The sequence below is a fragment of the Ochotona curzoniae genome, unplaced genomic scaffold, assembly GCF_017591425.1.
Source record: "Ochotona curzoniae isolate NIBS_2020 unplaced genomic scaffold, NIBS_Ocur_1.0 scaffold_4505, whole genome shotgun sequence".
In the NCBI taxonomy this organism is placed as follows: Eukaryota; Metazoa; Chordata; class Mammalia; order Lagomorpha; family Ochotonidae; genus Ochotona; species Ochotona curzoniae.
Window position 1 is genome coordinate 959,556 of NW_024467118.1, and position 27,514 is coordinate 987,069.

General features: G+C 65.0%; 1 protein-coding gene across 3 annotated transcripts; it reads left to right on the plus strand.

The window, feature by feature from the left end:
• The first annotated feature begins 2,165 nt into the window (after nt 1–2,165).
• SH3BP2 (SH3 domain binding protein 2) lies at nt 2,166–25,733 on the plus strand. 3 transcript variants are annotated; one of them, XM_040966141.1, is made up of 13 exons: nt 2,166–2,255; nt 18,269–18,408; nt 19,142–19,244; nt 20,201–20,318; nt 20,540–20,610; nt 20,955–21,043; nt 21,318–21,386; nt 22,186–22,834; nt 23,676–23,784; nt 23,974–24,029; nt 24,284–24,365; nt 24,826–24,885; nt 25,246–25,733. In XM_040966141.1, the coding sequence occupies exons 2-13, from the start codon at nt 18,273–18,275 to the stop codon at nt 25,381–25,383; spliced, it is 1,680 nt and encodes a 559-aa protein (XP_040822075.1). In that variant the 5' UTR covers nt 2,166–2,255; nt 18,269–18,272; the 3' UTR covers nt 25,384–25,733. The 3 variants fall into 3 exon arrangements, with proteins under 3 accessions (XP_040822075.1, XP_040822074.1, XP_040822073.1); XM_040966140.1 differs by lacking the exon at nt 2,166–2,255 and adding an exon at nt 13,688–13,848; XM_040966139.1 differs by lacking the exon at nt 2,166–2,255 and adding an exon at nt 16,963–17,090.
• The last annotated feature ends 1,781 nt before the right edge of the window (nt 25,734–27,514 follow it).

Consider the following 27,514-nt stretch of genomic DNA (forward strand, 5'->3'; position numbering starts at 1 on the left):
GCCGGAAGCCAAGCTCGGGCTGCTTGCAAGTCTGAACATGGCTTTGGGCTGAGGACGGCGGTGTGGCGGTAAAAATAAAAAAGCGGCAAGTGCGTGGGCCGTGCAGCCTTCCACCCTCAGGCCTGTGGTTTAAAATACAGCCTCCTAGTGCGGGCTGCCTCACACTGCCTCTGTGTGCAGAGAACCCGCCAGCCACACCTCCTGCAGCCAGCAGCCGGCTCTGGCGGGGGTGGCACGGCCGCTCGGACCCAGGCCCGGGGAGATGGCACGAGTTGCCCTCCCTCTGGGGCATCGGGCCCAGCTCTGCCCTGTCTCCCCTCAGAGCCTCAGACCCAGCAGCCTGCTCTCCCGCGCCTCTCTCAGCTGGACACCAGCCTGGACCTCAGGGTGCTGACCCAGACCGCCTGGTCGGGAGCGCCCAGGCCAGGCCACACACCATGTGTGATTTCTGAGCTGGTCCTCAACTGCCTGTGCTGCTGAGAGCTGCAGGTGGGCAGCTGTGGTCGGGTGTAGGGCAGGCGCCTGGCTCCTGCAGGGCAGGCTCAGGCGTACCCGTGGTACCTACTTTCCTCCACATCCGCCCTTCCCGTCCTCCCCCCCCCCAGTGTTCCCCTGCATGCCTGAGCACGAGGGAGCCCCGACCAAGCACCTGGCTCAAGCCCTGAGCCCGTCCACGGAGCCCCGTCCACGGAGCCCCGTCCACGGAGCGCACACCCAGTCCAGCTTCCCTCCCAGGCTCCCGTGGGCAGCTCTGGGTGTGAGCCGCATGCCCCGCCCGGCACCCAGCCCTGAGCGTGCTGCTGGGCGCCCTGAGGGTGGGTGGACAGCGATCAGCCCTGCTCACCAGCCCCACTGCCACGGGGGTACCCTCCCCCACCCACCAGGGAGCGAGCCTGCCCCAGTGGCCGCTGCCAGCCTCCCGCAGGTCCTGCCCAGACCTGGTGTCGGGCTGGCAGCGGAGAGAGGCGAGAGGCGGCTGGGGTTCCCCAAAGCAGCCGCCCCTGCGAGCACGCTCGGGGAGTTCATACTCTGACCCCCAGCCCCTTCCCACGGCAGCCCGGTAGCCCAGGGAGTGGGCCATGGCTCTGCCCGGGGGCTGCACGTGTCCATCACACCTGCACGAGCCGCTCGGCCCGGGGACTGCATGACACTCCACTCGTGGCTGGCTGTGGGCGTGGGGACACGGCTATCCGGCTCACGTGGCCCTCACCAACGGGGAACCCGGGAGCCCGAGAAATGGGGAACTCCTGCCACAGCCCCCACACACCACCTCAGGCTCTGTCTCGTCCCCGCCTTAAGGTCCTCCCGGGCCCTCCCTGGCCTCTCCCCGGCCCTGGGCCCTGCCCTCTCCCTGTGCCCAGCACACCGTGTCTGCCGCACCTCGATGCCCACCCATCTCCAACAGCTGAGGCTCATAGCCTGGTGGGCTCCGGAAGCCCTGCTCTCCAAGCAGCCCTTGCCCTCCCCCATGGCCCAACCCGCAGCAGGTGGGAAGGCAGCCCCAGTCTACACCAGGTGAGACGTGCACCCCGTTTCCTGGCCCCACAAGGTTGCAGCCTGCCCATGGGCCTCTTGCAAGTTGCTCAAAGTGCCCAAAGGCTGTTGGGGTGGTGAGCCCGAGTCCCACACTAAGTGAGACCCAGGGGTGCAGGTGAGACCCTGCAGCTCACAGGTTACATGTGGTCACCAGGTGCAAGGCATACTGAGGCTGCCACTCACCTGCGTGGGCTGAGCCCAGCCGCCCATGCTTGGGCACGGACACTGCGTCTGCGCCTCAGGCCACCCCCGCCTTCTCCTCGGGCCCAGCAGGGATACGGAGGGCCGGGCTCACCCTGGGTGGGTTCAGCCTGGTACCACCTTCAGTGCCTGGCCCTGGCAAGGGGCGGGGCCTGTGGCGTGGGGCGGGGCTCGGAGGGGGCGGGGCCTGACAGGGCGGGGTTCCCAGGGGGCGGGGCGGGGCCGGTGCCTGGCTGGAGGCGGAGCCTGGCCCGGGCCGGGGCCTGGCTAGGGGCGGGGTTTCCCAGGGCGGGGCGGGGCCTGGCCGGAGGCGGAGCCTCGCTAGGAAGCGGGCGGGGACGGCGGGAGCGAACTCGGGAACTCGGGAACTCGGGAACTCGGGAACTCGGGAACTCGGGAACTCGGGAACTCGGGGCGTCCCGGGAGCGAGCGGCTCGCGGCCCCGGGCTCAGCGCTCCGGGCCGGGCCGGCGTGGAGGCACAGGCAGGGCCCGCGGGCCCGCAGCAGAATCCGGCGAGGTAAGTCGGCGCCGGGGCTTGGGGTGCCGGACCGAGTCCGAGGGTTGGGCTGCCCGGCGCCCCTCCAGGCTCGCTGGTCGCCTTGGCTGGAACCCGGTGCAAGCGCTCCCGCTTGTCCTGGGCACCCCACCTTTACTCCTTCCTGACCAACGTGAGAGAAGCGTGGGCGCTGACTCACACTGGAGTGACTGATGGCCCGGGGTGGGGGCGTCTGTTGGCTGGGGGGCTGCAAGGGGCTGGGGGCCATGCCCCCACAGCGCCTGCTCTTGTCTGCCTTTCCTCTCGGGCCCAGCCCTGACGACAGCCGTGCCTCGGTGTGGACGTGGCTTGTGGCGCTCAGGGAGTGACTGCGGTGGAGGCAGGTGGTCAGCACCCGGTGGGCAGCACCCGGGTGGTCCCCCAGGCAGTGCGGCCAGGCCCAGCAGTACGGACGGACTGGGTAAATGTCTCCTGCTCGGAGAACTTGGCTCGCAGCGGTCTAGGCGGTGGGCTGCGTCTGGGTTCAGATGAACCGGCCCTGCTCCAGGAGACCAAGTGACCCCTTCCCGCTTGGCCCTGCAGGACTGGTGGAGGGGCTGCACTCCCGCCCCTGCAGGTCTTTTCCCCAGAGAAGCCCACGTCCAGTGCCCCTCTCCTGGCAGAATGGAGGCAATGACCTTGTCTGGCTCCTTTCCTGGCACCTGGCTCACATTACCTGGCCCTCTGCCTCCTGACAGACGCATTTTGGCAGAGAGGGCAGGTGGGCAGCGCAGCCCAGAAACTGGCGGTCAGGGTTGTCGGGCAGGACCTGGTCTTTGCAGGGAAGTGCCAACCTGCGGGATCCGGGAGGAGCCCAACAAGGGCACAGCCTGGGACGGAGGGAGGGAGGGCAGCAGGCTTGTCTGGGCCCTTGTGGACAAGGGTGGAGGAAGTGGGGCTCTGAGTCAACCCCGGCTTGTCCATGTGGCTGTGAGCACACAGAGACGAAATGGCCAGCTGGGCTCATGGAGTGGGGGAGGAGCCGGGCTGGCAGGCTGGGCAGGCAGCTGTATGCCCTGTGCCAGGGAGCTCGGAGCCCATCAGTCTGCAGCCAGTACCTGCTGGCCCTCACGGCTGCATGTCCCGGCGGGGCACTGCTCTGTATGAGGCGCAGGTCCAGCCTGGCAGCAGTCTCGGGGTTGGTGCCCTGGAGCAGGGACCCAAGTCCATCAAGCATGGCCAGCACTGGGAGCCACTTGGGCTGTGCTGGCTGTGGCCTCGGTCAGCCATGGGCAGGGGGGCCTCGGCCAGCATGCACAGCTGCCTGAGGGCCAGGGAGTCCTTGCCGCATGGTCGGGGGAGGGCTGTCTGCCAGAGGAGGCGAGACTGGCAGTGAGCAGAGAGGCCGGGGGCCTAGCAAGAAGGACGCTGGAGTGCCCAGCGTGGGTGGCCCTCCCTAGAGGGCCTCCTGCCCCTCCAGTGTCCCTGCCTGGTCAGAGTGCAGCTGCCTGACTCTCAGAGGGTAGTCAGGGGGGACATCCCGTGCCCCCCGGCACCCCGTCCCTGGGGTGCTGCTGCTTTCCCTGCCTCAGGCCTGGGCACAGGACAGCACACGGTGCAGTGCCCAGGCTGGGCACAGACTCCTCAGAGCTGTGGGCCAGGAGGCCCCAGCTTCCAGGACCAGCACAGTACACAGCAGGATAGACCGGCTATCTGGTCTGGCTGCATGGCCAGGTCTGGGCTCTGGGCTTGTACTCCGGGGGTGGCATGGGAGATGGCTTGGCTTCAGTTGGGGACACACAGGGACTCAGGGCCGGGGGCTGCATGGTGCTGGACGCTCTGTGAGCCCCCAAGAGGGCCGTCTGCCCGTCCCCAAACCCACCCCACACACCTCCAGGATGCCAGAGGGGTCAGCCCCTGCTTGACCCCTCTGTAGGTCATGGGCCAGACTGGAACAGCTGGCCTTGAACCCACAGTCACACGAGCTGGCTCGCAGCTGGTCCCTGGGGCTCTGAGGAGGGACACCAGCTGGGCCGTGAGGAGTAGCCAGAGCACCTCCTGGCGTCCACACCCCCTGCCCCTGCAGCCTAAGCGTGATTCTGAGATGCAGCCCGCTTCCTTGGGAATCACGTGTTTGCTGTGTGCGTGCCGCCTTTAGGGTAGGGTGGCTGCCAAGCGTGCTGCTGCAAGTGGCAGTGTGGGGCATGGGGCGCCTGCCTGCTCTTACCTGCCAGGGTGAGCCGCAGTCTTGTCCCCGAGGACTGCTGGGCTGGCAGGCACAGGCTGTGCCCCACCCTGTGTGCTGGGGCCCAGTGGGCTCCCCCAGGGCCAGGGCGCTGAACCAGCTCCCGTGGAGACAGCACAGAACATCCCCAGGGAGCAGGGGGCCTGCGTCCAGGGCCTGACTCACAGGCTAGCCGGAGACAAGAGATGGCCCTCCCCATGGGCAGTGGGCCTGCCTGCAGGCCCTGGGGCCTCGGGGGTCGTGTTCCCAGGCCTGGGCTCTACCCCTGCCCTTCCCCATGCGACAGGCAGCCTCAGCCAAGGAGGGTTATGTCTCACAATACAGCCTCCTCAGCCTGCCCTGAGCCAGGCAGCAGTCTGCCAAGACCCCACTTCCTGCTGACTGCCTAGCTAAGGTGGAAGGGTGCTCGGTGCGCAGGGATGGCTGTAGCACTGCCCCGAAGAGGGGAGCCTCGGGCAGTGTCCAGGGCGCTGTCCCCAAGGCTGGGCTCTTGTCCCCTGCCCTGTGCCTCTTCCAGATGCTGGCCAAGACAAGGGCTTGGTCTCTCCAGCCCACCTGGCTTCCTCAGAGGGGGCTTTGATTCAGCCTTCCTTCCCACCTGGGGTTTAACGGGAACCCCCCCGCCGCGCCCCACCCCAGCCTGCTGGACCCATCGCAGGAGGAGGGGGTCTGAGCCAGCCGCTGTCTTCCTGCACCCATCAGGGTGGCAACGGCTGGCGCAGCAGTTCTGTTTCCATCACGGCCTCTCCCTGTGCGGGCTGCCCATAGCAGGGAGCCACCCACTCCCTCCGGGGCCGGGCAGCCAGGCAGCCATGCCCACAGGGCGGGGGGATGGGGGCTGCCAAGCGTGAGGACATCCGCCAGGCCGCAAGCCGCAGCTGACACGGCTGCCCTGTAGAAAGACGGGTGCTGGCCACAGAGGGGACCTGGGAGTAGGGTCTGGGGGGAAGGCGTGCCGTGGTTGGAAGGAAGGTGCTGTGTAGGCTCCACCCTCTTGGGCCTCCAGGGTCCCAGCTGCTCTCCCCCCCCACTGGAGGCAGTGAAGGGAAGCCCCTCCCCAGGAGTGCATGGCCAGTGCGTGCTTCACCCCAATCCTGCACACCAGGCACATGGTGCTGGGTCCGGCTCTGGCGGTCAGTTGGTGAGAGGCTGTGTTCCTGGGAAATACTGGTGGCTACCAGTGCCCAGAGGGTCAGGAGGATCCTGAGGTCAGGCTCTGGGCAGAATGGGGACAGGAAACGTGGCCATTTGGGGATGTGACAGGGTGCGGCTGCCTGCCCAGCTGCTGGGACTGACCTGCCAGGAACTGACCACAGCCGAAGGGACCTCAGAGTCCTTGGTCAGTGTCAGGGCATGGTGGTCTCGCTGCTGCCCGGAGCTGGTGGTGCTGAAGGAGGACAGCTTGGCCTCCAGGGGGTCTCGTGGCCCCAATTCTGTCTGCAGCCCAGGCTCCTGTCAGCCCCTCCCCAGAACCCGCCCTTTCTCAGGACTTCACTGCTTCGTGCCTACTGGCAGTGGCCACCCCTCCCTGCAGGTCCCTCCTGCATCTGTGTGGTGCTTCCGGGGACCCACCCTAACACATGCCAAGGCTGGGGGCCTCCCCGTCAGCTCCCCACAGTGGGGGCCATGGGGTCACGAGTGCCTGGAATGACGTCCTCTTGGGCACCACTTGTCCTCTGGGGCCTGTTCTGGATGCCCAGCTGCAGCTGCTCAGGCCTGGACCCTTCTTGTGGTAAGGTGGGGGCAGGGCAGGGGTCCTGGCCTGGCTCCAGGAGGTCTGCCACTTGGGCCAGAGACTCCTGTTCCCCAGAGGGCTAACTGTGCTGGGCCGCGCAAAGTGCAGTGGTCGGTGGTGGCCAAGCCTGCTGTGGGGACAGGAAGTTGCTGGGGAAGGAAGTGGGTTGAGAAAGGACCCCTGCCCCCCCATCCCGCCAGCTTTGAGGGAGGCTCTGCAGGGGCCCTGCTCTGGGCCCAGGCTTCCTGCCAGTCTGGCACTGGGCAAGCAGCCGTCCTGGGGTACTGAGACGCACCTTGGGCCCAGCTGGAACTGCCCACGGTGCTCTCGGCCCAGCCCTGGGTGAGTCAGTGGACATGGCACTGGGGAAGGGCAGCAGGCGCTGCGAGGTGTCAGGTGCCAGGTGGGCTTCCCTGGGGTGGCAGCAGGAGAGGACAAGGGGTCAGGGCTGGACTCTGGGATCTGAGCCCATGGTAGTGAACTTGAAGATCGAGTGGGGAGCTGGATTGGGGGGGCAGGTAGACAGGTATGTCCTGGGCACCCCCATGGAGGGGTCTTTGGAGAAAGGCAGACGGATGAGCTGGGTGGCGTGGGACCTGGTGGCCCTGACTCTGTCCCCAGCCCAGGCCCCTGTCACCCCCTCCCAGCAGCCCAAGTCCTCTGTTGAGTTTCCCAGCTGACAGTGACGTAAGCCCATGGCTGTCCTTCCCGTCCACACAGTGCCCTGCCCTGCCCTACCCGAACTCCCTTAGCGGCCTCCCACTGTCATGGACGGCCACCAGCCAGGGAGACCTCTGGGCTGCCACTTGGGAGCGTAAGCCCGGGCTCTGTTGGCAGCAGCAGCTGCCTGGCCCCAGGCTCGCACTAAGGAGCCCTGTGCCTGCTCCTGGGCACACGGTGGGGCCCACTGGGCACTTGGTTGGCTCCATGCCAGTAGGACAACAAGATCGAGCAATGAGGGAACCCAGAACTGTTGGCTCTCCTGTCACAGGGCCATACTTGGAGCCGTGTCCCACCCCAGCACGGGAGCACCACACTGGGCTCTGGGACCCTGGGTAGATGGGGTGGGGGGTAGTTTGTGGTGGGAGCAGATTGCTGTGGGTGGGGGCCTGGAGCCAGAGAGCTCAGAGGGCGGTAGGGACAGGGCCGGGGTGTGGGCTCAGAAAGGGGGCAGACAGCTGCATGGGGGAGGGTGCTCTGATGGCCGGGGCCAGGGGCCAGGCTGCAGGGAGGCTGGCACTGTGCCTCTTCCCGCCAAGTTCAGGCCGACTGCCAGACCCCTGTGTCCTCGCGGGGCCTCTGAACAATGGGGCAGTGTGATGGTGTCTGGGAGCGTCCAGGTTGGCCTGGTCCCCGCTGGACCCTGAGGAGAGGCGAGGACAGAGCCGGCAGCCATGAATCATCCTGTCCACCCAGGCCGAGGAGGAACGCGCTGCTCTCAGTTCCCCAATCCAGGGCCCAGCCTGCTCCTCCTTCCTGTGGGGGCTCCCTCAGGCCCCCTTCCTTCCGGGCCTGCTTGGGCCCTGGAGTTCCCTGGCACTGCAGCCCTGGCACAGTGGGGCCTGGCCACCTGTGCCTTGCGTCGCTGGCCTGTGGGTGACCCTGGTCCCTGGTCCAGGCATGCGGCCTTCAGAGATCTGCAGTTGACAAAAAACTAAAGAATGACAGAAAAGCAGAAGGCAAAGGAACAGAACAAACTCCACAGGCAAAAATTATCTGGCAGTCTCAAAAACAAAACAAAACAACAAAACACCAACCAGAACGGCATTTTCAAACATTTAAGGGCTGACGCTGTGGTGCAGCGGGCGGGGTGCCCTCTGAGGCACTGGCATCTCACGTGGGCGCTGGTTTGTGTCCCGGCTGCCCCGTATTGACCCATTGCTTGCTGGGTGGCCTGGGAAAGCAGTGGAGAATGGCCTGAGTGCCGGGACCCCCGCACGCATGTGGGAGACCCAGAGGAGGCTCGCGGCTCCTGGCTGAGTCCTGGCCGTTGTGGCACTTGGGGAGGGAACCAGTAACTGTAGCATCTCGGGCTCTCCTCTCTCTCTCTTTACAGCTCTGGCTTTCATTTCTTTCTTTCTTCCTTTCTTTAAAAATTTTCTTCATTTCTGTTGGAAACTCAGATTTACACAGAAGAGAGGCAGACAGAAAGATCTTCTGTCCGCTGGGTCACCCCCCAAGTGGCCACCACAGCTGGAGCAGAGCCGATCCAGAGCCAGGAGCCAGGAACCTCCTCCAGGTCTCCCACGTGGGTGCAGGGTCCCAAGGCTTTGGGCCGTCCTCGACTGCTTTCCCAGGCCACAGGCAGGGAGCTGGATGCGAAGGGGAGGGACAGCGAGCAGGGGAGGGACAGAGGGGGAGGGTCAGCGGGCAGGGGAGGGACTGAGGGGGAGGGACAGCGAGCAGGGGAGGGACTGAGGGGGAGGGACAGCGAGCAGGGGAGGGGCAGAGGGGGAGGGTCAGCGGGCAGGGAGGGACAGAGGGGGAGGGTCAGCGGGCAGGGAGGGATGGAATGTAGAAGTCAGCAAGTAGGGGGAGATTCTGTGAGCAGGGGGCGGGGCAGCTCTCCGTACCTGGCCACTGTAAGGTCTCCTGTGGCGTGTAGGATGCTCGGACCAGAAGCCGAGCACCTGGTGACCTGCACCATGGTGCCCTGGGCCTGACCTGTCAGATGTCCACACTGAGCATGGAACAGGTGCCAGGAGCCCTGTAGTTTTGTGTGTCCCAGGGAGGACAGCAGGGCAGAGTACAAGGGGTGGAAGACGGGGCAGGCCACTGGACACACAGGGATTGGTGATTGTGCCCAGGATACCCCAGGAGCCGCCTTGCCTGGGGCTAGCAGAAGCAGGTGCCCATCGCAGCTGGCCCCAGCCTCTGCCACGGCTGCCTCTAACTCCCTCCCCCAGCAGCCTCTTCCTTGTGAGCCTCTGTCCCGCGGCATGGCCTGCCTGGTGCTGGGCTGGGCTGTCCGTGAGCTCAGTGCTGGCCCGGCCTTGTGAACCTCGTGGCTTGGTGCTCTGGGCCCCGCCACCAGCAAGCAAAGCAGGGTGGGGAGAGGCTGAGCTGGGGCAGGTCTGCAACCCCAACCGCCCGACCAGGGGATTGCTGTGTGGATCTGTCTCCCTCCGTCTGAGCCCTCCAGCCCGAAGCAGCTCCCCATGGAATTCTCTGGCCTGGCTTGTTCACCGGCAGCACAGCTCCCAACACACTGGCTGATGTGTCACTGTGAGGGTGGTGTGAGTCAGAGGTGGCCCAAGGCGGAGGGCAGCTGCCACCTGGGGCTGTAGAGTAGGTGCTTGCCTGCAGGCGGCAGTAGCTGCCAGTTCCGAACCAGGAGCCCGGGGTGGGGGAGGTGGGGCAGGAAGGCAGGGTGTGGCTGCAGCTGAGCAGGCCCAGCCGGGGGCTACCTGTCAGGTTCTCCATGCCCCGCTTCTCCTGAGGCTGGGGACAGTCGTTCCTGGGGAGGCCTCAGGCCTGGTTGCCACTTAGCCAGGGCTTTTGCTGGAGTGAGCACCAGAGAGCACTCCCTTCCCATCCCCCTCCGGGGCAAGAGGTGCCCCTGGGCCTGTGGCAGCAGCAAGCCCTCAGTCCTCCACTCCTGGCCCTCTCCCCTCGGGCTGCGCCCTGTGGTCCTGCCTTCATGAGCTCCCCATAGGCCCTGTCCTCCGCTGTCCCTGGGGGCCCTGGGGGGCTCTATACTGGTGCAGGCCTCCCAGGCTGTGGTGCCTGGTGGCCGGGGCAACAGCCCGCTGACAGGCACTTCTTTCCTGAGTGCTGACTGTGGGAACCCCTGTGCCTTGGCCTCAGGAAAAAGAGAGGGTCCCAGCAGGGCCCGGCTGGTGCTGGTCTCTGCTCCTGGGGAGGCCCCTTGCCTGGTGGCAGGTTGTCTGGACCCCAGAACTGCCCTCTGGAGTCCTGCTGGGCCCAGCAGGTGCTCAAGTAGGTATGGCTGAAGGGGAGAGGGACGGGGCCTGGGCAGCAGGTGGCTTGGGGGACTGGCCAGGGCCAGCTGGGCTCTGCTAGATGCTTCAGTGCAGGCCTCCAGTAGAGCTCCACTCACCAGCTGGCCCCTGGAGACCGAGCAGCCATGCCAGGCTGCCCAGCCCTACGACGACCACTGTCCTTGCCAGGTACAGGTGGATCCTGAGCCCCCTCCTGCAGCCGGAGGTCCGTGGGATGAAGAGCTTGGGGCATCCAGCTGCTGGGGGGGGGGGGAGGTCTGCCTTTGCTCCTCTGGAGGTGTCCCGTGGCTGTGTCATGCCCGGGACGGACACACAGATCTGTGTGCCCAGAACTGCCACTGGGAGGCAGGCAGTGGCCAGAGGACTGGCAGGAGTGTGCCGGAGGGGCCCTGTGGGCTCAGCTCGTCGGCTTGCCCAGGCAGACAGCGGTTGGAGTGTTCTAGGGGCAGAGCCAGGGGGAGGAGCTGAGCCAGGCCTGACACCACACTTGTACCATCTTTCCCACCGATGTTGTGTAGTGGGGCAACCCCGGGTCCTGGGCAGGGCCTGGGTGCTCAGCTGGCCTGCCTGGCAGGTGAGGTGAGCAGGAGGTTCCTGCAGGCCTGGCTGGGCAGGGCAGTGAGGGGGTGAGCTCGCCGGCACACCGTCGCCTGCATTTGGAAGTTGTGTGTTCTGTGTTCTGCTGCCTGCGGCGTGGGCAGGGCTGTGGGCAAGCAGGTGCCTGTCCGTGCCATCCGCCTCTCGGCTGCCTTGCCCCCTCGGCCTGGAGCCCTTGTCCTGGTGCTCTCCCTGCGGCAGCCTGCCCCTTCCTGGCAGACCTGGCTCTCATTTCCCGCTTGGAAACGCCTGAAGAGCCCGGCACGCCAGGGAGAAGGTCCAGCACAGTGGTGTGCATGTCGTAGGGGTACTGTCCATCCCCCCGGCACTCCACGGTGTCTGGACACAGCTGCCTGCTCCCACCCTGGGCACTAGCTAGGTCTGATGCCTGCCTGTCCCTCCTGCAGCAAGGTCTTGCCCCGTCCCCAGGGCTGGCCGGCAGCTCAGTGCACCCAGCACAGACCCTGGGCGCTGGTGCATGCTGGGCTCTGGCTCTTTGCAAGACTCTTTCTTTTAAAGATTGATTTACTTGTTTTAAAGAGTTGGAGGGAGAGGCGGGGAGAGATCTTCCTCCACGGGTTCACTGCCCAGATGACCACAGTGACCAGGGCTGAGTCAGAGCCAGAGTCAGGAGCACCTTCTGAGTCTCCCATGGGTTAGGGGCCCAAACACTTGAGCCATCCTCTGCTGCTTTCCCAGACACGTTAGTAAGGAGATAGATTGGAAGTGGAGCTGCTGGGACTCGAACTGGCACCCGCAGAGAGCGGCTTAACCGTGGTATCGGCCCCAGGGGTGTCTTTCTGAGGGCCAGACTGAGGGGTGGGCTAGGCACAGGGCTCAGGGCTGATCATGACACTGAACTGTGTGCCCGTCGTGTTGTGCGGCTCTGCCTGGGTTATGGGATGCAGTGGGCTGGGAACGCGTGGGGGTCCTGGTGCCTTGGGTATGGAGACTTCAGCCCAGGGCAGGTGCTAAGATGGTGTTGCCTTCCAGGTGTGGGGGGAACTGCAGGTGACGGGTCCTGAGTGGGGGCTCAGAGCAGGCAGTGGGGGCTGCTTCCCTGCCCTTGACCAAGAGGTCTGGCTGCAGAGCTGGGGCGCGTGACCAGGTGAGCCTCTCAGCCTAGCGGTGTGCAACAAGCCTGTTTTCCAAGTCAGGTCCTGTCCATGGGTTCTGTGACTTGGCACATGGACACTGCTCTGTGACCTGGGCCATGCACTCCCTTGGCCCCCGCTGGAGGGTCTGGACTGAAATTCCACGGACCCTTGAAGTAGGCTGAAGAGAGGGGAGCTGGGATCTTCCCTCTGGGCTCGGCACCCCTCCCCCAAGCCTGCCACACCTCCTTGGCACATCCAATGACTGAGCTGTGGGCTGGACACGCCCTGCGTCCCCACGCCACTGGTTCCTGGCATCGGTGCAGTGGTGCCCCTTCTCTCCGTCAGGGCCAGCCTGGGGCCGTGAGTGCCCGCTGGAATCGGGGCAGCCGCTGGGAGGCCTGCGGTGCCAGGGAAGGGCCAGAATCTCCACTGCAGGCCCCTGCCACTGTGCAGCCATTTGCAGGAGAGAGAGACACGAGACTTAACTGTTTCTCGGCCTTTTGGTTAGCATCAACTGGAGAACATCGGATCTCCCATCTGCAGGCCCACTTCCCAAACGCCCAGGGCCGGGCCAGGCCGAAGCCAGGAGCCAGGAGCTCCATCAGGGTCTCCCTGTGGGATGCCAGTCCCTGAGCCGTCTCCTGCCTCCTTCCCAGCTGCTTGTTAGCGGGAAGCTGGGGTCAGGAGAGATGAGACTCCAACCCCACACCCGTGGCGTGGGATGCAGCTGTCTCAGGCTGCGGCTTCCCCGCTGAGCCAATGCTGATGCTGTCCCTGCTGACCAGGGCCCAGAACCTTCTCTTGCTGTTTGACCGTCGCCCCTCCCCGAGGGGAAGAAGGGGAAGAGGCCCCCGAGCGCCCCCAGCGGGCGTCGGTGGTCAGGTGTTAGCTGAAGGCGTGAGCTGCAGCAGGGGCTGGGGGAGCCGGTGTTACGCTCACCCCCAAGTGTCCGGCCTGCTGGCCCACAGGCGACACTGAGTGTTCCGGTGCCCAGAACAGGCCCCTAGGCCGCAGGGAGACACAGAGGCAGAGGCCTCCACATCCAGGCTTCTGGGGGACACGGGCTGCTGTCCAGCCCTCTTGGAGCCATGCTGCAGGTGGGAGGTGTGCATGTGGTTGGGGGACTGTGCCCCCTGAAGTGTGTGAGGCCTCTGTAGTCCCAGGTCACCCTCAAATCCTGCCATGAAGGGGTCCCAGCCCCCAGAGAGCTGCTTTCTCCTGCCACCCTACCTCCAGGGCTCCCACGGCCCTGTCTTGGAGAGTCAGGTCCAGGGGAGAAAGGTGAGGGGCTGACCACCCACCAGCCTGGGCAGAACGGCCCCAGAAGGGCAGGGGCCAGGAGGGGGTAACAGGAGTGTATCCAGATATTAGCAGAGCTGGGGAATGGGGCAGGGTGATTGAGAGGTACCTGGATTTGGCCTGGACCCCAGCCTTCAGTCCCTCAGTGTCAGAGGTCCCCCGAGGTGGCCAGCTGGGCGAGAGGCTCACTCCTCTTGGCCTCAGAGGCGAGGTCAGGTGTTGGGGCAGTGCCTGTCATGTGGAAGGAGCTGGGGTTGTGAGCACCCCAGGTGGACTGCAGGCCGGCTGCACAGCGTCCGTCGTGCTGTGCCTGTGCCCTTGACCCTGAGGCTTGCCGCAGAGAGACAGCCAGGGCCACGGGGCTTCCTCCCTTGAATCTCGAGGGCCATGGTCAGTGACCACAGTACGGGGTGGGAGGGGGGAGCCGAAACCCACAGACGGAGCAGTGCTGCAGCGGCCCAGCCTGGGCCCCAGGTGGCTTTCGGGATCCCGCAGGGTGGAAGGCAGGAAGTGCTGGCTCAGAGAGCCGGCAGCCGGAAGTCACGGGCGGAGAGGAAGTCCTGACCGGCCCCACTTGCAGCACGCCGGGCAGCCTGGGCCTGAGGCCTCACATGCTGGGGAGATGCAGATCCCAGCCATGCCCATCTGTCCCCAGCAGGTCAGCGGACAGGAGAGCTGTGAGTTGTCGCAGTGGCATCAGGTCAGCGGAGTGGCTGGGCACTTGGGAGGTTGGCGTGGCCTGGCTCCTGCAGATCTGGGGTGGCCCCTGTGGGAGCCACAGCCCTGTCCGAGCTAGCAGTCTGGCTGCGTGGGGCCAGGGCACCCTGCCTTGGATGGCCTTGAGGCCTTGGTCCTGTGTGAGGCCTTGGTCCCCCAGGCTGTTGGTGGGTCTCTGGCAAGGCTGGCCAATGAGACTTTTGGTTTTGATTCTCATACAGAGAAATGTTTTGGGAAGAGGAAGGAAAGGAGGAACTGAAAGGGCACACGTGAGCCTCCGTCCTCCAGAGGGAGAACCCCACACGGGCGGCACCCACAGGGCAAGACAGTGTGCCCCAGGGGTGGAGGGCTCAGCGTGGCACCCACAGTGTGCCCCAGGGGTGGAGGGCTCAGCGTGGCACCCACAGTGTGCCCCAGGGGTGGAGGGCGAGGGCTCAGCGTGGCACCCACAGTGTGCCCAGGGGTGGAGGGCGAGGGCTCAGCGTGGCACCCACAGTGTGCCCCAGGGGTGACCAGGGCTCAGCATGGCACCCACAGTGTGCCCAGGGGTGGAGGGCGAGGGCTCAGCGTGGCACCCACAGTGTGCCCCAGGGGTGGAGGGCTCAGCATGGCACCCACAGTGTGCCCCAGGGGTGGAGGGCTCAGCGTGGCACCCACAGTGTGCCCCAGGGGTGACCAGGGCTCAGCGTGGCACCCACAGTGTGCCCCAGGGGTGGAGGGCTCAGCGTGGCACCCACAGTGTGCCCCAGGGGTGACCAGGGCTCAGCATGGCACCCACAGGGCAAGACAGTGTGCCCAGGGGTGGAGGGCAAGGGCTCAGCATGGCACCCACAGTGTGCCCCAGGGATGGAGGGCTCAGCGTGGCACCCACAGTGTGCCCCAGGGGTGGAGAGTAAGGGCTCAGCGTGACACCCACAGTGTGCCCCAGGGGTGGAGGGCTCAGCATGGCACCCACAGTGTGCCCAGGGGTGACCAGGGCTCAGCATGGCACCCACAGTGTGCCCCAGGGGTAGAGGGCTCAGCATGGCACCCACAGTGTGCCCGGGGTGGAGGGCGAGGGCTCAGCGTGGCACCCACAGTGTGCCCCAGGGGTGACCAGGGCTCAGCGTGGCACCCACAGTGTGCCCAGGGGTGGAGGGCGAGGGCTCAGCATGGCACCCACAGTGTGCCCCAGGGGTGGAGGGCTCAGCATGGCACCCACAGTGTGCCCCAGGGGTGGAGGGCTCAGCGTGGCACCCACAGTGTGCCCCAGGGGTGACCAGGGCTCAGCATGGCACCCACAGGGCAAGACAGTGTGCCCAGGGGTGGAGGGCAAGGGCTCAGCATGGCACCCACAGTGTGCCCCAGGGATGGAGGGCTCAGCGTGGCACCCACGGTGTGCCCCAGGGGTGGAGAGTGAGGGCTCAGCGTGACACCCACAGTGTGCCCCAGGGGTGGAGGGCTCAGCGTGGCACCCACAGTGTGCCCAGGGGTGGAGGGCTCAGCGTGGCACCCACAGTGTGCCCCAGGGGTGACCAGGGCTCAGCATGGCACCCACAGTGTGCCCCATGGGTGATGAGGGCTCCTTCAGCCATTGCTCAGCTCCCGGGAACCCTGGCCACATGGGGATGATTCTGCGAGGAAGTGTTGGGTTAATGGTGTGGGTGACCCCAGAGAAGCACGGAGCCTGGCCCAGTGAGTGCCCTGGGTGTTAGGTCAGTGCCCTGGCCACTCCCGGCCTCACCTGTGAAACAGGTGCAAAGTGGGGGGTTCAGGCAGGGCCCGTGGGACTGTGAGCTCTCAGGTGGAGTGAGAAGATGGGGTCTTGTCAGCCTGTGCAGGCTGTGTGTGTGTGAATGCTCGGATATGTGGAAGGAGTACCGTGAAGGGGTGTGAACGGATGTTTGCAGATCTCCCATCCAAGCACTAACCGGGCCCGACCCTGCTTAGCTTCCAAGATCAGACGAGATCGGGCGCGTTCAGGGTGGTATGGCCATAGATGATGCTTGCAGATCTATGAGTGCATGCGTTTGTGCAAAGTATGGGTGAGTGTGGAAATAAATATTGTGTAGGCCTGTGTGAATGTGTGTGAGTACGTGTTTTGATTACGTCATGGGACTGTGTGCGCTTGGGGAATCCAGCCGAGGCTCCCTGTGGCTGGGACCCCTACAAACGGGACGGCCTGGCCGCCACCCATGGTGTGTCCCCATGGTCACTCATGTTCGGGGCTGGGTGTGCAGGTGTCCCGGTGGGGAGCCTGCAGGAGCATAGCCCATCAGTCTCATGTATACAGGTGTGCCCGTGTGTGCAGGCACATGGATGTGAGCCAGGGACCCTCCCACACTCGAGCTGTGCAAGTAACACACACAGGCATGGGCTGATATGTGTCCACACGTGTGCACAAGGGCACATGGCAGGCCTCGGGCCAGTGTCGGGAACCCAGCATGGGGGCTGTGCTCCAGGGAGGAAGTCAGCAGGGGCTTCTGGACGTGGGGTGCTGGGAGTGTAAGAGGTGCAGGAGCTGGCGCAGGCTCTGGCCGCCAGGTCCACCGGCTGTGAGCCCCGAGCCCAGGCAGTGTTAGGGGCTCCGGGATCCTGGTGGCCACCACCATCTCTGGCCACCTGATGCTGACTTGGTCACTGGGCGGCTGAAGCCTGGAGGAAGATGCTGTGGAGTTGAGGTGGGTCTGGCACAGATTCGCCAAGCGTGGGGGGCAGGTCCAGAAGGGGTGGTCAGGAAAGGTCCTGGGCAGTCCTCCAGGACGTAGAACATGTTACTGTAGGTTGTGCTGGGTGGACAGGCAGGAGGCAGGGACCAGGGAAGGGTGGTGGCAGGGAGAGGCTGGGTGTGCGCGGCCGCAGGCAGCGAGAGGGGCGAGGCCGGGGGCGCGCCAGCCAGAGCAGAATCAACGCGGCACAGCCCCTGGGCGCCGGCCAGCAGCAAGGAGGTCGGCTTTTGGATTCCCCCGCTCACCACCCTCGGGCGACACGCGGGGTAGCTGAGACCTGGACGCCACTGGCAGGGACCGCGGCGCTAGGCGGGCCCGCCGCCTCCACCTGCCCCGCGCCCGCCCCCGAAGGGCGGAGCCGCTCCCGCCCGGCCTGGGGCGCGGCGGGCATGGCGGGCGCGGGGTGGCGGCCGCGGAGCTGGAGCCGGCCGGAGGCGGGCGCCGAGGCGGGGCCGTGTCGATGCGCGCAGGGCAGGGCTGCGGCCCGAGGACCGGCCATGCCTGCCGCGTGGACGCCGTGAGTACCGAGCCTGGAGCCGGGACTCGGACCCGGACCCTGCTCGTGCTTCCCCGTGGAGACAAAGGCGGGCGAGGCGCGTTGATTCTGCTCTGGGCTCTGTGGCTGTGCCGACAGCGGGCGTGGGTGCGGGAGACCCTCTCCTCACCACGGTCCTTGTCGTGGGCCACGACTTTGTCCCGGATCCGACTCGGTCGAGGGCGGGATTTGCCTGGTGGGCAGCCGAAGCTGGGGGGCCAGCGGGTGAGCTGGCCGCCGGTTGATTGATGCGACCTCAGCATCTTGAAGCAGCCGTGGCTTGTCCTCTCTGTGTGTTTCCGGGTTGCAGCTGTGGTGGCCCGGCCCCTGGCCCTGACCCTAGCTGCATGGCCCGAAGCTCAGGAGGGCGGGTGGGCAGAGCTGGCTGGCCCTGTGCGGTTGGGGTGGGAGGGGGTGAGGACCGCACTCTGGAATCGCCTGGCTGGGGAGGTGTGGGAGGACAAGCAGGCGCTGTCGGTGTGCGGAGGACAGACACTGGACATGGGGTTGTGTGGTGCTCAGCAGGTCCCAGGCGGGGCCGAGGAGTGATGCTCCAGGCTGTGGGATGGACCCCAGGATCCCCACGGAGCAGAGCCCAGAGCTGGGGGAAGGAGCTCAGAGCTGGGGGAAGGTTCGCAGCTACCAGCTCGGCTCCTGCCTGGGCTGGGGCTCACAGCCGGTGGACCTGGCGGCCAGAGCCTGCGCCAGCTCCTGCACCTCTTACACTCCCAGCACCCCACGTCCAGGAAGCCCCTGCTGACTTCCTCCCTGGAGCACAGCCCCCATGCTGGGTTCCCGGCACTGGCCCGAGGCCTGCCGTGGCTGTAGCCCTTCATCTTGGTACCCCAGCCTCCATGGGGCTCTGTGCTCGGTAGGCAAGGGCTGAACGAACCAGTAGTAGTGGCTGGACGTGGGACTCAGGGTGCTGCATGTCAGCTGCGTGGTGAAGCAGGTCAGCTACTGACCACGCGGACCAGCTGGCGAATTCCCCTGGGGGCCTACTCGGATGCCAGGGTCTTTGGGAAAGCAATGTTTCACCCCTCATCGTCTTACCCAGCCTGCCAACTCTCGGCTCTTCACAGCGGCCCCTCCGGGTGCTGCCGGCCGAGCCAGCGCCCTCCAGCACGCCCTGGCTGAGTGAGTCCCTTCTTTGGTTGCAGCCTCATGGCGGCTGAGGAGACGCACTGGCCTGTGCCCATGAAGGCCATTGGTGCCCAGAACCTGCTGACCATGCCTGGGGGTGTGGCTAAAGCTGGCTACCTGCACAAGAAGGGCGGCACTCAGCTGCAGCTTCTGAAATGTGAGTGCTTTGCTGCCCTTTCTGCCTCCTGCTGGGCCGAGGTCAGGGACACCTGAGGTCAGCATCCCTCGCCCCCCAGGACGTGGTAGGGTCCAGCTGTGTGGCTGGGTAAAGAGGTCAGGTGGGCACCGAGTGGCCAAGGGCAAGTGAACCTGTGTGCCCAGGCAAGCCCCAGCTGGGCACTAACCCTGAGTGCCCTGGAATTTGGGCTCTGGACCTGGGCTCCCCAGGTTCCCAGGATGGATGGGCAGGGAGTTCCCAGGCCTGGGAGATTCCTGAGGGTGGAATTCCTGAGTGTCCGGGCCCGACCATGGGTGTTCTGTGCCCTTATCGCAGCAGCAGGGCACCCCAAGCTAGAGTTGGTTTTCCTGGGAGTGCTGGGTGGGGTGGTCTCCTGTTGGCCTAGGGAGTATCTGCAGGGCACGAGGGAGTGCTGTAAGTGACCAGTGCCAGGCCTGGAGGCTGGGCAGTGGATTTGGGAGCTCTCAGGGTGCCACCACCCCAGGGCTCTCATCGGACCTTCACCTTGCCAGCTTTTCCCTCTGTAGCCTCCGGCCACCCTTGGCCTTCTTGGTGGCAGCTCCTCCCTCACCTACCCCTTGTCTTAGGCAGTGGACCTGCCCTGGGGTGGTGCCCATCTCCCCTGTTTGGGGAGGGAGTAGCCAGTTGTAGGCCAGTTGTGGAGGCCTGGCTCCCTGCTGCAGAGGGCTCACCCCGGCCACCTGTCCTGCAGGGCCCTTGCGTTTTGTCATCATCCACAAGCGATGCATTTATTACTTCAAGAGCAGCACCTCGGCCTCCCCCCAGGGCGCCTTCTCACTTAGTGGCTACAACCGGTGAGTGCCCGTCTCCCGTCCTGCCTGTCCTCCAAGCGTCCAGCCCCTGCTCCAGCCTTCTCTCCTTTTAGACTGCCTCACAGAGCTGGGCTGGGCGCAGAGCCTGTCCAGCCTCGCCGGGGCGGGATGCCTGCTTTCCAGAGGCTCCCTCCCATTCACCCATCATAGCCTCTGGCCAAGCAGCCCCACCCTAAATGACTTCCCTGCCCCATGTTTCCCTGGCTGCTGGGTGCCAGGGGCCTGCCTTCAAGAGTCAGCAGGCAGCCAGAGCCCTCCAGGCCTGTTAGCTACTGCCTGGTCCTCCTTGGCCTTGGGGTCCTGCAGAGCAGGATCCGAGGGCTGACCCCACCCAGCTGTGGCTTGTCGGCTGCTGCGGGGCCCAGCCGCTCTGGCCGTGGAGGGTGATGTGGCATCTGTGACACAGCTGGGATGTCCAGGTCCCTCGTTTGCAGCTTGGCCTCAGCCATCGCAGTGCCCTTGAGATGGCCTTGGACTCTGGTTGGGTCAGGGAGGGGGTTGGTCACAGGGCCGTGGGCAGCATGCAGGCACTGTGGTCCCCTGGGAAGGGCAGTTCCTCTCCCCCATACACTACTCTCCAGCCTCAGGTGTGTGCCAGCCAATGAGTACCAGGCCCAGGGGGCAGGTGCAGCCGTGCCCTTGGGAATTGTCCAGCCCATTAGAACCCGAAGAGCTCTGACCAAGCCCTGATGGACTCCTGAGCAGCTGCCCAAGTCCCTGGCTGGCAGGGGCAGCCCTAGGTTGGGAGGACCCCCGACAAATAGACCTAAGGCTGAAGCAGGGCAGAGATGGTATAGGTGGGCAGAATGGCTGAGCTCTGCCCAGTGCCCCCACCAGGAAGCCCTCCTGGTCTCCGATGACGTCTGTCCACCTACTGCAGGCCTGCCAGGGGCCGTCCAGCTCTGTCCTGGGCGGTGACCTCTGGCCCCTACCCTCAGGGTGATGCGGGCGGCCGAGGAGACTACGTCCAACAACGTCTTCCCTTTCAAGATTGTACACATCAGTAAGAAGCACCGCACCTGGTTCTTCTCAGCCTCCTCGGAGGAAGAACGCAAGGTGCCAGGGGCAGGGGTCGCACGGGTGCCCGCTGGGCCTGCCCCGGGCTCCATCCTGGGCTCCATCAGCCAGCCCTAGGCAGGGGACTGACACGGCCCCAAGGGGGCTACCTGGCGCTGATCCTGCTGGGGCACTGTAGAGCTGCTGGGCAGGGAGGTGAGGAGGAGGGTGGGCTGGCACTCGGGGGCACCATGCCCACGGCAGCCCTGGCTGACCCACAGAGCTGGATGGCCTTGCTGCGTCGGGAGATTGGTCATTTCCATGAGAGGAAGGAGCTTCCCCTCGACGCCAGGTGTGTGGGGGTGCTGGCCAGCAGGCGTTGGGCAGGCGTGTGTCCGTGTGTCTGTGTGTGTGTGTGAGTGTGTACACACGTGTGCATGTCTTGATGTCTGTGCTGGCATGTGTCCGTGTGTCTGTGTGTGTGTGTGAGTGTGTACACACGTGTGCACATCTCGATGTCTGTGCTGGCATGTGTCCGTGTGTCTGTGTGTGCATGAATGTGTGTACACATGTGTGCACATCTCGATGTCTGTGTGTCTGTGTGTGCGTGTGTCTGTCCCTGTGCACCTTACGTACATGTGTGCACACATGTGGATCCGCGTGTCGCACTCCTGGTCCTGCCCTGTCCTGCATCAGCGACTCCAGCTCGGACACAGACAGCTTCTATGGTCTCGTGGAGCGGCCTGTGGAGATCAGCCTCTCGTCGTACCCCACGGACAACGAAGGTGAGGCTCTCTGCCCTGCTGCCCAGCTGTCCCTGCCTGCTGCCCGAGACAGGAGCAAGGCCCCCTTGGAGGGGTTGTTCCTCTCTTCTGTCCCCGTGGCAAAGTGGCAGTGGCTTGCTGGCCACTTGTGCAGCCTGGGTTCTGGGTCCTGTGCCATCACCCGTCCCTCCTGCTCCTGTGGCCGGAACATGGCCGCGGCTCTGCCTGACCCTAGGCTGTGCTGCACATGGCCAGGCCCAGCCGTCCGAGCCTCACACTGGCCACTCTCTTGCAGACTACGAGCGGGACGACGAGGATGACTCCTACATGGAGCCTGACTCCCCTGAGCCCGTGAGGCTGGAGGGTAGGTGGGCTGAGGGGCCCGGGCTGTCTGTGTCTGTGCCTGCTGCCTAGATGTGGCAGGCTGTCAGGAACTTTCACGGGGAGGTGCAGGGCTCAGGGGGAGGGTCTGCTCCTATCCTGTCCCTCATCACCTCACTCCCTACCCCTCGGACTCTCCCTCATCCCTTCCCCAGCTTCCTTGATGTCACTAAGTCTTAAGACTTGGTGCCAGGCTTGGCATCCTCTGGTGGCCTGGCCTTTGCCCCTGCTGCCTTCTCCGTCAGAGGGCTGCTGCTGGGCTCAGTACATCAGCCTGACAGGCCTGCCGTCTGCCTTGATTTCCCTCCTCCATGCATGGGATTCCCCAGGACTCCCAGACTGACTGCGCGTTACTCCTCATCCCTTGCCTGGGGTCAGCTCACCCCCCCCAGACCATCCCCAGACATTTCATCAGGGGCTCCGGGATCTCCCTGCTCCCCAGCCTTGCACTGGGCACCTCGCGCTGTGCCTGCCCCTGGTGTCTGTGCTCCCTGTGGCCTTCCTAGACCCTCCCGTGACTCAGGGGTACCCAGGACTCACTCCCTGAGTACTCCCCCGAGTCCCACTTCTCACCCCTGCGCCCCTGGAAGCCTGGTCACCCCCCACCTCAGCAAGCTGAATGGATGTTGGAGGACAGGTGGGGTGAACTAGTGTGGTCCGGGCCGCCTGCCCAGTGCTGGACCACAGAGGGGCCTGGCCCGGGAGACCTGGCCGGTGCTGCCAGCAGAGGGTAATGTTGGCCAAGCTTCCAGCCTACAACACCGGCCGCCTCTGCTCTGCAGACCTGACCTGCCCACCTGCCTACCCACCACCGCCTGTACCCACGCCCAGGAAGCCAGCCTTCTCCGACTTGCCGCGTGCCCAGTCTTTCACCTCTAAGGGTTCAAGCCCTCTGACACCACCGCCGCCCCCGAAGCGTGGCCTCCCAGACTCTGGCCCAGCCCCAGAGGACTCTAAGAGGGACCCGCTGGGCCTAAAGAGAGCTGAGCCCGGCCTCAGGGTGCCTGCTCCCTCCCGGAGGATGAGTGACCCCCCTGCGGGCAGCACTGCACCCCCTGTGCCCAACCTTCGGAAACCTCCCTGCTTACGGGAGAACGCCGGCCCCAGCCCGGAGCCCTGGGCCCCCGGTCATGGTGTCAGCCCTGCAGCCTTGGCCGCTGCTGCCGCCGCCTCCAGGAACTGTGACAAACTCAAGTCCTTCCACCTGTCTGCCCGGGGGCCACCCACCTCAGAGCCCCCACCGGTCCCCGCCAACAAACCCAAGTTCCTGAAGACGGTGGAAGTGGCCCCGCCAGGGGAGGTGGCCAGGCCTGGACTCTTCGTGCCCCCAGTGGCTCCCAGGCCTCCTGCGCTGAAGCTGCCCATGCCTGAGGTCACCGCCCGGCCCACAGTGCTGCCCAGGCCAGAGAAGCCAGCTCTTCCGCGCCTCCAGTGAGTCTGCGCCATGGGGCATTGCGGGGTGCCCTGGCTTCCCTACCTTTGGGACCCCTCCTGGGCCTGGTTCCAACCTGAGCTACAGAACCAGGCATTGCAACAGGGGTAGGAGAGTTCCCAGATTGCCTCAGGATGCTAAGGTGTCCAGCCCTGCCCTTGAGGACGGTCCATTCTGCTTGACTACGACCTTGGAGCTGGTGGTGCCTCAGGGATGCAGGGCCATCCGCCTGCCGCTGGACGGGCAGCTTGGGCTGTGAGCTCCGAGCCTGGGTGTTCTCTCACATCCTGGACCTCTCCAGCCCCGCCTGAGGCTCTGGTCATGGCGCTTGGGGTCATCGTGGCTGCCGCTGGGCCCTCTGCGTGGCCCCACGAAGTGCCTCCTGCTTTGGAGCTGGCAGTGCCAGGCCCACTGGGTGTCACCCCCACTCCCGAGGATTACCGTGGGCCTGTTGACCCAGTGTCCTTGCCGTGCCTTGCCGTGCTCCTGGGGTCTGTTAGCATCTGTGAGTCCCATGGGCTGGGGAGAGTGGCCCTTGGCATGCTCATCCTATTTCATGAGGGGCCACAAAGGGCTGGTAATCCATATTAGTAGTCTTGCTGGGACTTGCGTATGGGCCACGGGCACAGGGTGGTGGGGAGAATGTGTGCCAGTGACCAGGGTTTGGCTTGACCCACAGCCCAGTGCCCATCCCAGCCTGGTCTTGTGGTCTTCAGGCTCTGGCGGCTCTGACTCCTTACAGGCCTCTGGGGTTTCACGCAGAGCTGCTGGCCAGGACCAGGGCCGGCAGACCCTGGGTTCTGGTGCCAGTTCCACTGCATCTTGCTCTCTGCCCGGCAGGCGGTCGCCCCCCGACGGGCAGAGTTTCAGGAGTTTCTCGTTTGAAAAGCCCCGCCTGCCCTCGCCAGCTGACACAGAAGGGGTGGACTCGGATGAGGACTACGAGAAGGCAAGGCCGAGTGGGGCGGGGACCCTGCCTGGCCAGCAGGCAACCAACAGTGGGAGAGCTGCAACCTCCAGGGGCCTTGAAACTGAGGGCTCAGAGCTCTGAGCGGAGCCCTGGCTCCCAGCTCCGGGGGGCTGCCGGTGGGGTGGGGGCACTCAGGCCTGGCCAGTGACCTCTGCTGGCCTCTTCCAGGTACCACTGCCCAGCTCGGTCTTCATCAACACCACGGAATCCTGTGAGGTCGAAAGGTCAGCACCCCCTCTTGCCTCTGTGGAGATGAGGTCTGGGTCCCCCTGTCTTCCAGCCTCGGGGTCTCTCCCACTTGACGTGGTGTCGGGCAGCCGCTGGTCTGAGTATAGCGGGAAGCTGGGAGAGCGGTAGACCCATTGGCTCTGCCGCCGAGCTGCTGTTCCCGGAGTGGGAGGGCAGGACAGAGCCTGCGTGTAACAGGACATGCAGCCCGGCAGCCAGGAAGACCTCACCCGCAACACTTGCATCGTAGGCTGTTCAAAACCACAAGCCCCCAGGGAGTGCCCCAGGACGGCCTGTACGGCATCCGGAACTCCTCCACCAAGTCGGGGAAGGTACGCCCTCTCCAGCTCCCCGCCACCACCACCCCATGGGGCCTTGGGGCTCTGCGCAGGCCCAGGGACCAGCTGGCTGGGCTTCTGGCCCAAGTCATCTGTCACTTCCTTTGGGGTCCTCTGGCAGCTCCTCCATTGTGGGACTGGGGGCACCCAAGATTCTGGAGGTGGTAGATGGGGGAGGCCGGCCAGCACACCCTGTATCCCCCTGAACATGTGTGACCTCACCCAGCCACGATTTCCCTGTGTGTCTGCTGCTATTTTGGGTCTCACAAGGGGCTCTGAGTGCAGCAGCCCTAGGGTGAGGCCCATCCCGCCCCTCCTGCCCCATCTGCCAGGGCCACAGGCCCCAGCCTTCGCGTTCCTGCCTGCCCCAGCAGCTCTCCCAGGCTGGGCCTTCCGCAGGTCCGTTCTGCTGCCTCTGAGCTGAGGGGTCACCTCTCACTCCCCCTCCCTATAGGTCCTGGTCGTGTGGGACGGAACCTCTAACAAAGTGAGGAACTACCGCATCTTCGAGAAGGTTAGGGGGCTGGACCTTCCCCTGAGGGCCCAGGTTGCGGGTGGCCCAGGCCCTGCGCCTTGGTCAGCGACAAAGGGCTGCAGGTGGCAGGTGGCCTGAGCCTGGCTGCTCGGGAGAGGAGCTCTCTCGCTACCAGCTTCTCTGCTCTTTCCTTGGCTAAATTTCCGCTCCTCCTGGAGCAGTCCTAGGCCCTGGCCTTCCTCCTAGATCCGGGCTGCAGGCTCCAGGGAGGTGGAACTTGGGGGACTCTGTTGCATGACAGCAGGAGACTCGGGGAGCACAGGGCAGCCAGGAGCAGAGCACACCGTGGGGTTACTGAGAGGGCCCGAGGCAGCATGCTGACTGCCCTCCCACCCGCAGGACTGCAGGTTCTACCTGGAGGGTGAGGTCCTGTTTGTGAGCATCGGCAGCCTGGTAGAACACTACTACAGACATGTACTGCCTGGCCACCATAGCCTGCTGCTGCGGCACCCCTATGGCTACGCCGGGCCCAGGTGACACCTGCCCTCACGGCTGCTGGGCAGAGGTGGCCAAGTCCACCACGGCCCCGGAACACAAAGGTGGAGACTGTCTGAATAGGAGGAAGAGCGGCCGCAAGCAAGGGCCAGGCTTAATCCGGAGCTTCTCTGTGCAATTGGGCCCGACCCCGCTCAGCGGCTGCAGAGGACTAGAGGACTGGAGGACTCCCTTCCCGCCTCGGCCCTGCACGGTTGCACCCTCCAGCACCGAGCCCTGCCTGACCTTCAGGGACAGGAGCCTGGGCTGGGAGCTGGGCAGGGCTGGGGCTGACCCGAGGACCCCACTGGAACACTAAGACGCAGGCTCTGGGAGCAGCTAAATAAATCAGAGATGACTTTTGCTGTGTGGCTTGATGGGGCGGGGGTGTGCTGGAGGAGGGGAGGTCCCAGGGATGTCCACCTGGTGACTATAGCAGCTCCCAGGAACCCCAAGAAGTGGTCTCTGCATCTTCCAGGGCAGACTATAGAGTGACTTACCAGACACACAGCTCTGGCATTCTGGGCTCACAGCCTACAGTCGGAAGGGCCAGCTTTGTGGCCCCTGGCCAGACATGAGCAGGGGGCTACAAGGCTCCCAAGCCTCCAGGCAGCTCCCAGCTCAGCCGCCCCTGGTTGGTTCACTTGCTGCTGCCTCAGGCTGGTCCCTTGGCACAGTCATATAGGCTGTACTTTTCATCTTTCAAAGATTTGTTACAGAGAGAGATCTTCTGCTTGTTGGTTCATCCCCCAGGTGGCTGCAATGGCTGCCCTGAGTCTGACTGAAGCCAGGAGCTTCTTCCAGGTCTACCCATTGGTGGCCAAGCATTTGGGCCATCTTCTGATGCCATCCCAAGGTAGGGAGCTGGATCAGAAAGTGGAGCAGCTGGGATTTGAACCAGCACCCATAGGAGAGGCTGGTGCTGTGGGCGGCACAGACTTAGCTGTGAGGGTCAGCCTGGCAGGGTCCCCAGAATCACATGGTCTTGTTGTACTTTATGTTAGGGAAAGTGTCATGTAAAACCCATGCCAAAATCTGCACTTATGCCCACCAGCCAGGGGCTCGGCGTCCAGGGCACAGGCCCTGGGTGGCAGGGTGGCTTAGTCTACCAGGCAGGGGCTTGGCGTCCAGGGCACAGGCCCTGGGTGGCAGGGTGGCTTAGTCTACCAGGCAGGGGCTTGGCGTCCAGGGCACAGGCCCTGGGTGGCAGGGTGGCTTAGTCTACCAGGCAGGGGCTTGGTGTCCAGGGCACAGGCCCTGGGTGGCAGGGTGGCTTAGTCTACCAGCCCACTAGCCCACCAGCCCACCAGTCAGAGGCTTGGTGTCCAGGGCACAGTGGCTTAGTCCACCAGCCAACCAGGGGCTCACATGCAGGGCACGGGCTCTGGGTGGCCAGTGACCATCAGCCCACCAGCCAGGGGCTCAGTGTCCAGGGCACAGACCTGTGTCACTCTTACGCCGCCCTCTTCACCCTACCCCCATGTTCTGGGATCCTGTGGTTTCCTGGAAAGGGAATGATGACGTGAGCTGGTGAGTGTGGGGCAGAATGTAGGCTGTAGTGGCTGTCCACTCCCACGCCAGGCCCCCAGCACAGGTCAGCAGATGCTTCCTCTTCAGCCCGAGAGGTGGCCAGCCCTGGGGCGCAGGCCGTTCCAGAGCAGTTGTTCATCTTCCGTGAGCCTGCCTGGGGCCTCTGGCAGGGGTAGGGTTGTCCTGTAATGCTGGTGGCTGCATCCCAGAGGTGCATACAGCAAGTGCCCGGTGCTCTGCCAAGCTGGTGGCATGCTGTTGCTATCCTCCACTAGGTGGTGACTGAGCCAGTTCAGCAGCCAGAGGGTACTTGAAGGTCACTGGGCTGGGAGGTTGGAGGGCCCCTCTGGCCCGCTGGGCAGGTACCTGTGGCCCATGCCAGCACTGGCCCAGCCTGTCTGACCTCCCAGCCCTGGGCCTCGCTGTGTGAGTACAGATGTTGGGAGGGGTGTGTGGGTGCCTGGCTGCAGTCCCAACAGCATGAAGGAGGGGTGGAAGGCACTTTCACTACCCTCTATCACAGCCCCGAGACCTGCCCGAAGGTCTGATCCCACTCTGTCCAGGGTGCTGAGCCGCGTACTTGTCACCATTGGCTCAGTGAAGT